Source organism: Muscardinus avellanarius (assembly GCF_963383645.1).
Source record: "Muscardinus avellanarius genome assembly, chromosome: 18".
Lineage (NCBI taxonomy): Eukaryota > Metazoa > Chordata > Mammalia > Rodentia > Gliridae > Muscardinus > Muscardinus avellanarius.
In genome coordinates this window covers 30194520-30209524 of record NC_137804.1, presented here as the reverse complement: position 1 = coordinate 30209524, position 15005 = coordinate 30194520, and the positions used below count along the sequence as shown (strand labels likewise).

The 15005-nt window shown below is 53.5% G+C and overlaps 1 protein-coding gene across 1 annotated transcript in view; it reads right to left on the bottom strand.

Annotated features, from left to right (window-relative positions):
- Positions 1–13082, bottom strand: part of ITIH4 (inter-alpha-trypsin inhibitor heavy chain 4) — a gene marked incomplete at both ends in the record, with an annotated part of 16040 nt that extends 2958 nt beyond the window's left edge. The window contains 17 exons of the mRNA XM_080715375.1: positions 1397–1571; positions 2468–2584; positions 2671–2697; positions 2788–2961; positions 4961–5115; positions 5343–5482; positions 6575–6760; positions 6853–7034; positions 7218–7343; positions 7427–7595; positions 7719–7835; positions 8854–8982; positions 9457–9567; positions 9668–9830; positions 9973–10077; positions 11410–11570; positions 12993–13082. Of these exons, the coding sequence (XP_080571501.1) occupies positions 1397–1571; positions 2468–2584; positions 2671–2697; positions 2788–2961; positions 4961–5115; positions 5343–5482; positions 6575–6760; positions 6853–7034; positions 7218–7343; positions 7427–7595; positions 7719–7835; positions 8854–8982; positions 9457–9567; positions 9668–9830; positions 9973–10077; positions 11410–11570; positions 12993–13082 (2327 nt within the window). The remainder of the gene's footprint in view (positions 1–1396; positions 1572–2467; positions 2585–2670; positions 2698–2787; positions 2962–4960; positions 5116–5342; positions 5483–6574; positions 6761–6852; positions 7035–7217; positions 7344–7426; positions 7596–7718; positions 7836–8853; positions 8983–9456; positions 9568–9667; positions 9831–9972; positions 10078–11409; positions 11571–12992) is intronic.
- Positions 13083–15005: the final 1923 nt, after the last annotated feature.

Sequence of the window (15005 nt, the reverse complement as noted above, 5' to 3'; positions counted from 1 at the left end):
AGGATTCTGGTTCGCAGACAGCCTCAGGTACTTAGTGAGGCCTTCTGCAATTTAGTGAAAACTTGTTTCAAAATAAATACTTAAAAAAATAGAGCTGGGGGGTGTAGCTTGGAGGTAGAATGCCCCTGGGTTCCATTTTTTTGGTACCGCGAAAAAAAAAAAAAAATTGAGATAGGGCCTAAGTTGCCCAGTCTGGCCTGGGACTTCTGACCCTTCTGCCTCAGCCTGTCAAATAGCTGTGATTACAGAACTGTACCACTTTTTCTCCTTTTTACTTAAAATAATCTCTGAAAGTCTTGCCCTTTTGATTTCCTTATGAATATTAGGCTCCTTTAAGTGTTGTCGTAAGACCCTGCTGTTACTCTGAGGTTTAATGAATAGCCCTAAATTTGCACACTCACAGCCCTATTTTACTCCTTATTTTTAAACAAGGTCTCACTAAGTTGTGGAGGGCCTCACGAGTTGCTGAGGCTGGCCATGAACCTGACATTCTCCTGATTCAGCCTCCCAAGTACTGGGATTCCAGGCGCGCTCCACCACACCTGGCAGGTGTCTGTCTTTTATGTGTATCTTCTGTAGCTCACCAGAGTACTTGGGCTATCACTAGAATAATATTTCATTTTCTAGTGTGTATTTTCAAGACAGACATGCTATCAATCTTTATGTATCCAGCAGATAAAAAGAAATTCTAAGTCTTTTATGAAATCGGGAAGGTTTTCAGATGAGCCCCTCAGATCCGCTGGGTGTGTGCTCATTCGTCAAGTGGAAACAAAGCCCCGCCATGGAGTTCTGAGAGCTGCAACAGACACGGTTTCCCACATCTGGGAAAAGATGAGCACAGGCATCGGGCTCAGAGTGCACAGTCCACAGGGGGCCAGGGTCCCTTTTGACTCCCAGAGCTGGAGGATGCCCCTCCTCTTTGTCATCATGAGAGTGCCCTGCCCCTGTGGACAGTGCTCTCCGGCTTCTCACGATTGTCATCATGAGCTCACCCGACAGATGGCACTATCATCTGTTGGGCTGGGGGGCACTGCATCATAGATGGCAAATATGTCCCAAGTACTGGGCCCCCCTGGCCCTCTGGCTCAGGGTTAGCATAGTCAGTGAGGACACTGAGGCCAGAGGGTGTAAGTGGCCTGTGCAGGATTACACAGGATTAGCTGCATAGTCGCCCCAAGCCACACTGTCTCCTGCATGGGTAGTGACGTGGGCCAGAAATGAGGGGAACCAGGACCCTGGGGCAACTCCATGCTGCCTCCAGAGCCACAGGGGCTTGGGGTGGGGCTCTCTTCACCTCTGTCCCCACTTTTTCCCCAAGTCTATAGCCTGAGGTCAGTACCACCATCGGCAGGTATGGTCTGAGAGGTCATCTGTCTGGGACCCCAGCCTGACATACCCGGGTAAGGCCGAGAACAGCGTCTCCCTCCACTTGTATGCTGAGCTTCTTCGGTTCCGAGTCACCACCACACGCTCAAGGGATGCGTGCACCTGCAGCTGGGGGTTCTCGATGACCACGTTGATCCAGGAGAACCCATTTTTCTCCTTCCCATACTGGCCAGTCACCACAACCCCTGAGAAAGCAGAACCAGAGAGGCGGGAGCCAGGGCTGGGTGCTGGCGGGGAGGACACCGCTCTCCTCAGCAACCCCTCCACACTGCAAGCCTGTTCCACCATCTCTCCACGCATTCCTTGGTTTCACACGGTTTTGGAAGGGCCCCAAGGTGTTGGGGACAGCCCACCCTCTGAGAAACTTCTTAGAAGAGAGAGTGAAGGATCTTGTCTCAAGTCCAAACATTTTCTTTCCTGTTTTTTGTTTTTTTCAGTACTAGGGATGGCCAGGCTTTGAGCAGGGCCTTGAGCATGCTGGACAAGAGCTCCGACTCTGGAGCCCCCAGTCCTCAAGTGATCAACTTTCTTCAAGCCCCTGGAGTGTGCCTGGCCTTCACGCTGCATGGCTTGGGCTGAGAGGAAGCTCCACACTCCCTGTCCTGGGGAGCGCCGATGTCTGAACAGTGAAGCCAGAGATGGTGTGGTCCTCGGGAGCTGTGGATGTCATTCAGCTCTGTGCAGCTGTCTGTGACATCCCTGAGGGATGAGAGTCCTCATGTCTGCCCTGCCCCCTCAGTTTGACCAGGTGGCCTTTCCAGGGCTGGGGTCTGGCCAGTCACCTGCCCCGCCACCTTTCTCTCCTCCACTCTGCTAAGGTCCCAGAGGACAGAGCCTCTGTGCCCTGCAGGCGCTGACTCCTCCATCTGGAACATCCTTACCCTTTCTTTCCTCTGCCCATCAGCCCTTTCCAGGTGACCCTGTGCAGCTCCCCGCCCCTCCTCTGCCTATGCAGACCTGCTTAGGGTGTCCAGTGAAGGGCCTATGGGTGGCTGTAGGAGGCCATGGCACAGGGTGTGCACACCTTGTATGTCTGTGGGCACGGGGTGGGAGGCGGCGTGAGCAGGATCTAGTGTCTCACCTTGGCCTGGGTCTGAGAACAGGTTCACGGGCCCCTGAGAGTGCTTGAAGTCCACACAGAGTCGTTCCATGCCGGGCCCAGGAAGCATCAGGAGGACAGAAGAAGGCTGGATGGAGACTGGGAGTACCAGAGCTCAGTTCCTGGGGCAGGTAGAGAAGGCCAGGGGCAAAGACAGGGAGGGGCTGGGGCAGCTGGCCACTTACCAAGAGGTGGGGCTGTTGTGGTTGTTTCTAAAAGAAGACAAAGGAATAAAAAATTCTGTGTTCAGGAAGCCTTTTCCTGAAAAGCAGAGCATCTGGGATGGAGCAGTGAGCGGGTACGGCTGGGTTCCCACAGAGAAGCCCACAGCAGGTTCAAGAGACCCCGGAGTGCTCCCTCGCCCGCCAGGGTCTGCAGCGAGGGAGCATCGGCCCAGGGCTCCAGCGGGGTACCTCTGCTTTTCACTTGGACTCTAGACAACACAACTCCATCCTGACTGGAGGAGAGCGCCGACACTGGTGGGCACCAGGACAAGAACATTGAGGAACAGAAAGGGAGAAGGCAGTCAGCAGGCGAGCCTGCCCACCAGACACAGTGCCAAGCCGCAGTGCCACGAGAGGCAAGCTGCTGGAGGCACTGAGGAGACAGCCCAGCCTGCATCTGGCACAAACTTTGGATTTAGGAACAGCACAGGGACTGCTGCTGGCTCTGGGAATGGAGGGAACTTTCCCTTTCTAGGAGGCCCCATCACAACTAGTGAAGCCTGCCCACTGAAAACAAAGGACATATAAAGCCCCATTTCAGGAGGGGCGCCTGATGTCTGAGAGCTGGTGGGAGGAGAGGCGCCACAGTGCTCCCTCCTGGCTTGCCCCTGTCCCCTGGGGGCTGCTCCCCTCTGGCCGAGGAGCACCCCAGGCTGTTCTGTCAAGCCTTGTGGTCTGATGACCAAGGGACAGTGGAAAGAATCAGTGGAGTCCACGCCTGAGGGGAACAAAGCTTAAGGGCCAGGAAAGGGCTGTCCAAGGGCCCAGCTGGCTGGGTGGCCCTGCTGGCCTCAGAAGCGCTGTGCCCTCACCTCCGCACTGTTCTCCCAATCTGTCTCGCCTGGCGCTTTCTCTCTCCCCACTTGCAGAGCAGGTTCAATAACCATCATAGGGAAACTGAGGCCCTCCAAGGGTCAGAGAGTGGCTTACTCGTGTCCAACTCAGGCATCCCTCTCCATCTCAGATGTTCGATGGGATAATGAGGAAGAGAAGGCTGAGGATCGTGACGAGGTCCAAGCTGTCCCAGTGTCCCAGGGGAAGCACTTAACAGGAGGTCAGGAACTTTGGAAAAGGTGACACAAGCAATCTTCTCTCAGTACCATGGGTCCCGTAGCCAGGCTCACGGATCCCTTGCCAGGAATGGGACAAGTAAAGGGCAGGGGTTCTCCTCTCCCCACCCCTGGCCATCTGGGGAGCCTCCCCCACCTGCTGGCAGACAATCAGTGCAGGAACTCGTCCCCCTGGAAGGATGTGGCCCCAGGCAGTAACTCCAAACTACCTTGTCTGTCTAATCCTCTTCTTTGGGCAAAGGAAGGTTCTGCAGATTTGCCACCTAATCAGACAGTGCTTAAGTCCCAGGCCTGTCACCAGCCAGGTGGAGCAGGCAAGGCAGGCTCTCCACAGCCAGGGATGGACCATTCTATGGCTGGGGTCATGGTTATGCCCTCCCCCACCCCGCAGCCCTTCCTCCTTTGCTACCTGATAGTACGGCTAGCCGGTTTCCTACAGCACGGAATTTGGAAAAGGGGGGACCTGGAAGTCAATGAGATTTGGGTTTTATTTCTTAGACCTTTCTGGGGCCCCAGCTGGATGGGAGCTGTGTCCCTAGTGCCCAGGACAGGGCCTGAGGGACAGCCAATATTTGAATATATGGGTGACTAAATGCACCAGTGTGCTTGGCCAGGCACAGAACCTCCCACAGCAGGGCAGGCCTGGGCCCTCTAATGGTAGTGGAGCTCACCTAGGCCAGCCTTTGAGTACATTAGGCCCTTACTTACCTTGTGAGGGTACAGTCCTGTGTCTGTGATCTGCATCACACACAGAGGGAGAGAAAGGGAGAAGGAAAGAGAAGGGAACTGTCAGGGTGACTTTGATCAATTTGGTTATGTCGTGTGTGTGTGTGTGTGTGTGTGTGTGTGTGTGTGTGTGTGTGTTACTGGGGATGAACCAGGGGCATTCTACCTCCGAGCTATTTTTATTTTTTGTCTTGAAACAGGATTTCACTAAGAGTCTTGCTATGTTGCTAAGACGGTCCTCAAACCTGCAATCCTTTTGTCTTAGCCACCCGCACCTAGATGAAGTGCTTGTGCTTGAAGGACATAGGTGCCGTGTCATGGGAGCCAGGAGGCCTGGCCTCAGTTTTCTCTTGTAGAATGTGACGAGTCTCCCTGAGCTCCTGGAGTCTACATGGCGGGGTCGGGAGGTGCTGGGGAGAATGCTGCCAGGAGGCTGGGTCCTGGGCCACACTTACTGCCTTCCACAGGCTTCTCAACAACTTGAGACTGTTCTTGGCCTTCAGGTTTGGTGACTACCATAGATGTGAGAGGAGTGACAAAGTTATAGTCGAGTGACAAGTTCAGAGCTCGGGTCTTGAAGGCCTCTGCTTCGGCATCTGAGGCTGAAACTCTGTCGGTGGAGAACGGCAGAGCTGAGGAGCCACTGGGGCGCCTGGGCCAAATCTCCCCCACACGGCGCCCCTTCTGTATGTCCTCCTTGGGAGAGTGAGGTACTCAAGCATGAAGCTCTAGGAGATGCCACATGTCACCTGAGCCTGCCCCACCAGCAAGCGGCCTGGGCACTGCCCATGCCACGTGCCACCCACCTTGGTGGCCTGCAAGGGTTGGGCCACTCACATCTGCTCCAGGTGTTGCTGGATTGTGAGATATGCCCAGAGTCTCTCCATGAAGTGGTGGAAGATGTACTTAGTGCTCTGGAACTCTTCTTCCTGCTCAGCTGTGCTGGATTCAACTTGGAAGGTGATATTCTGCATGTGCTGGAGAGGGAGGGGGCAGAGCCAGAACACTGAAGCTGGATATCCACACCTGCCCTGCGCTTCTGAACTTTTGTGGTAGAAACCCGACCAGAGCTGGGGCAGGTCCAGGGCACTGTCCACAAGGCTGCATTGCCTTTGGGGGGTAGGGAGGGAGTTCAGAGGTGCAAAGGTCTCAGTCAGAGTGCATCTGATCATGAGAAGGAGGCAGAGATAAAAGGTAGTGCACTGACCCAGGGGCAGCAAGGCAGGTGCAAAGCCAGGAGCTCGTAGCCAACTCTTTGGGGGAAAGAGAACGAGGATCAGAACCAATCTCCAGGCCAGTGTAGAAATAGCAGCAGGAAGGGTTTGCAGCAGTGTGGAATAGGAAGCATTCCTCAATATACCTCTCCTGCCCCAAAGAAGAGGAAAAGGGGCAGGAAGGGAAGGGCTTTGCCCAGCAGTCAGAAGCAGACTGTTCTAAGAATAGAACTCGTGTCATGGCTCCAGATCTATGCACTCCAGCAAGCTGTCCCCCGCCCAAACTGGCCCCTCTGCTGAGGCTGGCCACTGCTGGACAATGGCAGGGACTGTATCGACTGCCCACTTTTCCCCCAGGATGGGGCGTATGGTCCCAGATTGGCCCAGGAAGCAGCTTGGGGAATAGGGTCTGAGAGTTGAGGCACTCCCAGGCCTCTCACCAGATTTCCCTACAGAGACCAGGGGCCTCTACAATGTGCTTCCTCTCCTGCCCCTGGCCTGAAGCAGCTTCTCTGCTTCCCACACAGGGCCTGGCTTCCCAAAGCTTTGGTACATATAGGCCATAGGCATGGAATTTGCCTGTATAGCTATTTATTTGATGTTTTTCCTAAAATAAACATGAAATAAACTAAATACATTTTACTAAGTCTTATCCCAAGCAATAATATCTGTGAAACTTTGGGTTATCTATCACAAACCCATGCTTTGGGGACTATTATCCACAGATGGAAGAGGGGAAACCTGAGGCTCGGGGCACTTTAAGACTCTCTCAGCCCAATGAGAGCTTGGCAGGGCTGGGATCTGAACGGGTCCCTCTGCCCCCTCCCCCGGGGATGATTTGGTGGCACCCCTCACCATCTGCCCGCTGACTCTGGCCGACAGCACATCGGGGCTCTTGTCCCGGAGCTTCCCAGCCACCACCATCTCTGAGCCCTTGAAGAGGAGCCGGAAGTTGTCCTGTGTGACCTCTTCCACAGCATTGCCTGGGTACTGGAAGGCCACTGTGGCCAGCAGTGGGCTGGCCACCTCCTGGTAGAAGTCCTGCAGGGCCAGGGGGAGGGGAGGGAAGCATGTCACACTGGCCAGGCCAGGCCCACCTGGCTTCCTGCGGCCCACCCAGGGCACCCGGGCACCTGGAGCTGCAGGGCAGAGTCTGAGTCTTCATAGATGCGCCGAGCCAGGCCACCGTTGTCCAGTGCCAGCTTCTCCAGGAAGGCATAGCTGACATCAAAGCCGAAGCCCAGGCAGAAGAGGATATATCGGCCCCCTATGGCTTCCCGAACATTTTTCTGGATCCTTCTGGGATTGGTCTCCCCTGCATCCAGGGATTTGGGGCAGGGATGAGGAAATAGCAATGTGCTCAATGGCTATTTCTGGAACCCCAGAGCTAGAGGAGCTTCATCAATTTCCCCTTGCTGCCCTGGGATCCACAGCAAGCCTGGCTGCAGCCCTAGCTGTCTCCCCAGGGTGGGCCTGGGATGATGTGCAGTGCACTCACCCTCGGTGGGGTCGCCATCCGTTAGCAGGATGATGAGGGACACGCTCCCCTCTGGCAGCAACTCTGCCTGCTCACTGCTCTCCAGCAGCTTCACAGCCACCAGCATGGCATCGTTGATATTGGTCCCTGATGGGCACACACTCAATGGAGGGGCCTCCAAGCTGGGTGCCCCAGAAATCCCCAGCCTGAGGGGCTGCAGGGGCCCTTACCTCCCCTGGCCTGGATGCCAACAGCATAGCTCTTGGCTTTGTTCACATTCTCGGCTGAAGCTGGCACCAGCAATGGCTTCCATTGGGTTGCTACCCCGCTGAAGACGATGAGGTTGAACTGGTCTTTGGGGCTGAGGTCACCCAGGATCTTGATTAGGGCTTCCTGAGTCTGATCAGGAAGACAAAGTGGGGAGAAGAGGCAAAGTGGGTGGCTCAGAGGGCCCTTAGGCTGGCATCCTGGGCTGGTTTGGGGTGGGGGTGTGGCTTGTGCTTTGTGGGCCATGGAACCTACCTGCTTAATTTTCCTACCAGACATGGAGCCGCTCTTGTCAATGACAAAGACTACATTCTTGGGCATTGTGGGCAGGCCCTCGGGAGCAAAGTAGTGCACAAAGTAGCCATTCTCTATCTGTGGCCAGAGTGAGACAGTGTCCAGGTGATCAGAGCTGTAGCCCTACCCTACCCTTCCCAGCCTCCTCATTCTAAGCCCTTGGGTTCCTGTGTTCTCCTTGTTCAAACCCCCACCACCTCCATCCTGCTACTATTCTCTCTAAATCCTCACCATCTTTCAAAGTTCAAACCCTCTCTTGAGCTGGGCATGGTGGCACATGCTTGTAATCCCAGCATTTGGGAGGCAGAGACAGGAGGATTCTGGTTCGTGGACAGCCTCAGCTACTTAGTGAGGCCCTTTGCAACTCAGTGAGACCCTGTTTCAAAATAAAGAATAAAAAACAGGGCTGGGGGTGTAGCTCGGAGGTAGAATGCCTCTGAGTTCAATCCCCAGTACTGCAAAAGAAAGAAAGAAAGAAAGAAAGAAAGAAAGAAAGAAAGAAAGAAAGAAAGAGGGAAAGAGGGGGAGGGAGAGGGAGGGAGGGAGGGAGATAGAGAGAGATAGAGATAGAGAGAGAGAGAGAGAAAGAAAGAAAGAAAGAAAGAAAGAAAGAAAGAAAGAAGCAAGCAGGCAGGCAGTTTAGTTGTGTTGTCTCTAATGCTACTTCTTTTCAGAGGCAGGAAAGGTTTGTCCCTGTGGAGAGCTGCTCTGTGTGGTTTCTCTCTGTCGTTGCTGCCGGGAGACTCATAGCTTAGTTTTATGCTCATTATAGTAGCTTCTTGACACAAGTTTCTGGCAGTAGTAGGCTTCCTCTTTACGCATTGGAATTGTCCATCTTTTCACTGATGTCAGGTTTATTGTATCTGAACCTTTTTATATACGCTACCTCAAATACTAAAACAAAAAGGAGGCAATGTCTGGGGAGAGTTCTGGAAAACGGCCTGCTTTCTTTTTGTGCCAACCCCAACGCATGCTGCTAAGTAGGGGTTTGTTATTTTCCTCTTTTAGAACAGTTGAGCTCAGGCCTTTGAGGTAGACAGATCCCTAGATAGCCCTGCTCTTGTGTGGAGCCCCACAGAAGGCTCGGTTCACTCACCTGAATGGAGCCCCCAGAAAGGGTTCGGTTCACATCATAGCGGACAATAAAGTTGCCATCCAGGATGGTGTCCTGCTCATCAGGAGACTTCTGCTGCTGGGAGAGTGTTGGCTTGAACAGAATGTGAGCCTGGAAGAATGATCTGGGCTGGAGTTGGAGTGCCAAGGCTGCACCAACACTCTCCACCTCTGTACATGCATTGAGAAACCAGAATTCCAAGGTGCAGTCTTGGGTCACTGTTCCTGGGGACTTTCTTTCATGCTGTGCTGCTGGTCAACTGCTTCCACGGTGGTGTGTGAGTGGACACCATCTCTGAAGCCATGTGAGCAGAGGCTGGGTTCATGATGCGTGTGATCCAACTAGATCTGTCTCTCTGCCTAGTCCCAGGACCCTCCTGTCACAGTCTCCACAGATCTCAGGGCTCCTACAAGGCCCACTGTCCTTCTCGAGGCCCTACCCTCATCTGCTCAGTGGTGCAGGGACAGAAATCTCAGAAGACCTTCAGCTCAGAGACTCTGCCCAACTGTCCTACACTCTGGGATCCAGCTGCTTATCAGGCTGGACTGAGGCAGGTGCCTGGGACCCTTGCCATGGCAGGCCCACCTTGGTCTTGGTCTGTGAGGTGGTGAGGGCCTCTGCCAGCTCGTTGGTCATGAAAGTGCTCTCTGTCTCCAAGAAGCTAATGCCCTGAGGCTCAAAGATGTGAATGTCCATCTGGAAGGAAAGACATGGGTCAGGAGGTCAGTCAGACACCTGACACGAGGCCAAGGCCAGGGTCAACTAGGAAGCCTCCTGGGAAGAGGCAGCACGGTACCTGCAGGTGCTTGACCAGCTGCTGGGGCCGCACTTTCAGCAGCAGCTCGTACGCCCCCAGATGTCGCCTGAGCAGCTCTTCATACACCAGTTCAAAGGTGACCTTGGCTTCAGGAGCCACGCTCACTGATACCTGGAACTCCTCTGTCCTTCTCCCAGTGGCCCTGAGGGAGGAGGGCATTAGGCTTGCCCCTGCGGGCCAGGTAGAGCAAGGCTTCTGGGGGTAGGAGCAAGGTCAAGGCAAGGCAGTCTCTGGCTATGACCCCCCCCCCCCCCACCTACAGGGGCTCCCCTGCCCCTGCTCACCTGACGAGGCCGGCGCTCTCTCCCCTGCCCACGGCTGCGCTGTACTGCTCCTGGGCTGCAGCCTTCTCCTTGATGTTTCCCGGGTAGACCACACCATCGATGATCCTAGAGGCAGGGGTGAGAGCTGTCAAGAGGCTGGTGGGTGGGGCCTCTCTAGGACTTAGTGCACCTCTTCAATGACTCCTGTCTTTGCTTGAGCCTACTGCCATTTATTATGTACCTATGGTATACAAGACCCAAAGTGGGGCCCTTCCATCTACCTTGAGTTGTGTTAGTAAAGGTACATTTTATGCAAGGGACGGGGCCAGGAGGCAAAGCTGGCCTCTTCACTTCTCCAGTGAGGCCCCGCATTGGAGTCAGCCAATCGCCAGCAAGAGTGTGCCAAGCTGCACAGTGCCCAGTGTTGGGTCCCACCAAGCCCTCCCACTCAGGTGGGCATTCTGCAGGGAGCCTGACATCTTGGGAAGTAGGTTTCAGAAAAGTGGTGGATGAGACTCCTAGAGGTGTGACATACTCCTAAGCAGACATTGGGGGCAGGTGTTGAGAAGGTCCTGGGCCCATTTCTCTAGAGGGAAAGTGACTCAGGAGCTCCTTGTACAGTGAGGGGGTAGCTGATTGTATGGGGGAGGGAGGTCTCTTCTCCCACTTCCCTGATCTCCCTGGTTATAATGTAACTCTGGACCAGGCTCCAAGACCAGAGAGGGCCAGTGCCAATCCTGGGCTCTTAGCAGATGTGCTCTTTGGCTCCCGGCTAGAGGCTGGCCTAGACCTTGAGGCTCTGTTCATAAGTTGGGCAGCAAAGCCTGGGCTCCATGGTAGAAAATCCAGGGATGCCGTGGAGTGGAGAGGGAGAGAGGAAGAGCCAACCACAGGGGCCCCACCCATTCCCTTTCTTCCCACCGGTTTCTGGGGGCAGCGTCTTTCCTGTCCTCAGTCACTGCCTGTTCTGTAGGCCAAGGACAGACAGGAGTTCTGCTAAGCTTAGCAAACATTGCAAAACTGTGAGGATGGCAGAAGACAAACTGAGGAACGTCACCAGGTTACAGATCCACAGAAATCTCTGAGCTGAGAGTAGACCCACCCCCTGTGACAAGAGCTCCCCCCCCCCAGGCAACTCTCCATTGGGGATGTCTCAGGATAGAAAGTTTGCTTTGGTGACTCCCCTGCCTGGCTCTGGCCCCAAGATACTCCAAGCTTTTACTCCACAAAGGCAAAGGCACAAGGGTGCCGGGGCCCTCTGCTCGCCCCCAGCAGCATTCAGAGATGAGGGCTGCTCAGTAGCAGGAGAGGTCATCTCTAACAGGTGCAACTGGTAAAGCCAGGTCCTTGTGAGGCCTGAGGCGGCACACACATATGTGGTGTGTCTGGCTTCTGGAAGAGGAGGATCACAGGGCCCAGAGGAGATGAAGTGCTGGATTGAGGGGTGGGAGTACTTACATGGAGAAGTTGGTGATGAGGGCTTTCTTGGGTAGCTCTATCTGGAAGGTGGCCTCCTGCACCTCATCAGCCCTGTTGACCACCCTGCTGGTGATGACTGTGTGGGCGAATCGAGATGAGACCTTAGAGTCCACAGTGAGGCTGTAGATGTGGATGCCATTCTGGACCAGCAAAGGGGAAGTGGGTCAGATAAATTCGGTGCCACCCCAGCTTAAGAAACTCTCTTCAAGAGCGTGAGTTGACCCTGGCCCCTGCTCCCAACCTGAGTGCTGACCAGGACTCAGGCTGAACTCAGGGAGGCATTTCACACACGGACAGTTGTCTGAAATGAGAGGAAGCTGAGTGCTTCTCTCCCCACCCAATAGTGCCTCGCGGGGATAGCAAGCACACATGATGGGTGGGCGCAGAGCCCCACTTCTCTGGGCAGAGGTGAGGGCCCTTCTGGGGCCAGGAACTTTGTCTGGGCTGAGCTCTGCCCAGTGGAAGGGCAGTGAGCCAGTCCTTTGGTTTCTGGTGACTTTGGCGTCCACGAAAACCGAGCAAGACAGCTCCTGACTGTCTCCTACCAGTGCCGGTGAGAGCTGTGAGAATTTGGAGGAAATGAGGGTCCAGTCTCAAAGAGATGGGAATCTTCCTCTTTGCTCCTTTGCCCTGCCGCTGCCTCTCCTCAATTGTCTCCCTCCCCTGCACAGGGTATTCTCCCACTTGTGAGCTCTTTGCCGTGAGGTCTGTGGTGCCCCAGAGAAGGACATACATGCAGAGCCTTACACACCCCTTACTTGCCTGTATGTATCAGGCGGATGGACTACATCTTAAGCATGATACATACTTTGTTCACTTCACAGAGCTGTCTGTACATGTAGCTTAGCACAGAGGTTCTGAGCAGCTTATTTGATTTAGTGTTAGCTTTGCACCATGCACTGTACTGGACACTTTATAAGTATTATGAGTTCCACTTTCACAACCCTCTGAACAGGACCTGTTTTTATTCAGTTTACAGAGGTGGAGTTGGAGATATAGAAGCATAAACTCCTTCCCTGAAGGCCTCTCAGCCGGGGGGGGGGGTAGAAGCTGTATTCCAATGCATCCTACTCTACTGCCACCCTCAAAGGGTAACTGGCTATACTTTATTTCTTCGCAGGTACAAAGCTAATAGAGGACATAATAAGATCATCCCTTCTATTTTTTGGGGGGGGCACTGGAATTAAAAGCAGGCGAATTCTGCTTGCAAGCTACAACTCCAGCCCTATTTTATTTTGAAATAGGGTCTTACTAGGTTGGTCTGGCTCACCACTTGCTGAGGTTGGCTGCAAACCTGCGATTCTCCTGTCTCGCCTCCCAAGTACTGGAATTACAGGCGTGCCACACCACGCCCAGCACCCCTGTATTATGCGGGGGAACACCTGTAAGCCCCCAGGATAGGCCCTCAGCACCACTGCTTTGCACACATGCTGCGCCATTCTCCTGCTTATGTGCTTGAGCACTCGAGAGGCTCTCCCCATTTCCCAGACATAGTCTCTTGCTCCCCAGCTCACACTACAAATGCAGGCACACACACAGGCACACATGGGTATACCCACTACCTTTTGGGCAGTGTCAGTCTGTACGGCGGCCAGCAATGAGGGCAAGACCAGCAGGATGCACCAGGTGTGGACAGGGGCTGGGATCCTCATTTTAGCTCCAGTCCCTGCCAGGCTACTTCTGAACCTGAGAGCAACCTGAAATGAATTAATAACTTGCTTGGTGCTCCACCCCTGTGGGGGCAGGTTTTTGGAAACTGGGATCTACAAGCCAAAAAACTCCAGAGGCTTCAGATAAGCAGCACATGACCAATGTCCAGTGGACTTTGGCTGGGGACAAGGGCACATTCTGATGAAAGGCAGGCTCAGGTTAGAGTTGAGTATTGGCACCCCTTCTTTATTTTATGGTACTGGGATTGATCCTAAGAGTGCTTTACTATTGAGCTACATTCCCAGATCTTTTTATTTTGAGATAGGGTCATGATACGTTACTAGGCCTGGCCTCAGATTTGCAATCCTCCTGGCCTTAGCTTCTCAAGTAGCTGAGATTGCCACTACTCTTGGCTTTTAAATTAGGCTTCTTTTTCTTTTTTTCTTCCTCCTCCTCCTCTTCTTTCTCCTCTCTCCTCTCCTTCTTCTTCATTCTCTTTTTCTCTTTCTCTCCCCCTCCCCCGTGGTGCTAGAGATTGAACCTTGGACTTCATGCATGCTAGAAATGATCAATCACTGAGCTATATCCCCAGTCCTTGATGCCTCTACTAAAAGGTCTAGACACTTCACAGGCACCACAACTTTTCATACCAGTTATCCCACCAAGCTCCATAAGGCAGAGCACACAGCAGGGAAGAGGTCAGTCTGCTCTCCAGCTTGGGGGAAAACAAGAGATTGGCAGTGAAGATCAGGGCTGGGGACCACTCCCGTGGCTTTCTGGGCAGAGGGCCTAGGTAAACAGGTGAGTATGACCGGACAGTTGTGGGTGTAGGCCTGAGGGTGTATGGAGGGACAAAGCTGAGTACGTACACTTTATTTTTGGAGAATGAGCTGCTGGATCCAAGAGCCCCTCTTATTCCCGAGCCCCAAGCTGCAGTCTTGGCCAGATTAATCTAGCCAGGGAGCCAGGTTCAACAATAGCAGGGTGCCCAAACCAGGCCTGCAACTTGAGAATACACACTAAGAGTCACAGAGTGCACAGCCCACGGCCCAAAGTGTGATGCTGGGAGCTACAGACAGGAAAGTGGGGTACAGGAGCCACCTTTGAAGGGGGCGCCTTCAGGGACTGGGCAGGCGGGGTAGCGGGTACACTTGGGTGGCCCAAGAGGGCAGGATGCTGCTGTCATGTGTAGCTGGTGCTGCAGCGGGCCAGCACAAGGGCTTCCTGAGGGGGTACAGTTGGAGGGGCATTGTTCTTGGTGGCTTTTTTCCAATTTGCCTGTTTTTTTTTTGTTGTTGTTATTTATTTATTTTTTTTTTTGTACTGATAGTTGAACCTGGGAGCATTTTACCCCTGAGCTATATCCCCAGCCCTATTTTTCTTTCCTCTGTGTGTGTGGTTGGGTGGGAGGTGAGGAGGGATACTGGGGATTGAACTTAGGGGGATTCTCCCTCTCAGCTATACCCCCAGATCTATTTTTTATTCTTTACTTTGAAACAGGGTCCTACTAAGTAGCCCAGGGTGTCCATAAACCTGTAATCCTCCTGTTTGAGTCTCCCAAGTGCTGGGATTATAGGCTTGCATCACTATGCCCAGTTCCTGAGCCTTAATTTTTATTTTGAAACAGGATCTTGCTAAGTTGCTGAGGCTGACCTCAAAACTGCAATCCTTCTGTCTAAGCACCCCAGGTATAGTAATTACAGACATGAGCCACGGCGCCTGGCTTCATTTTGTCTCTCATATTGTAGAAGTGTGCCAGGCATGGTGGCCCACATCTATAATTTCAGTACTGGGAGACTGAGACAGGACTATCGTAGGTCTGAGACCAGCCTCAGCAACTTGGTCTCTCAGCCACTTCGGCCCTCAGCAACTTAGCAAGACCCTGTTTCAAAAAAAAAAAATAAAAAATAGGGCTATCAGTATAG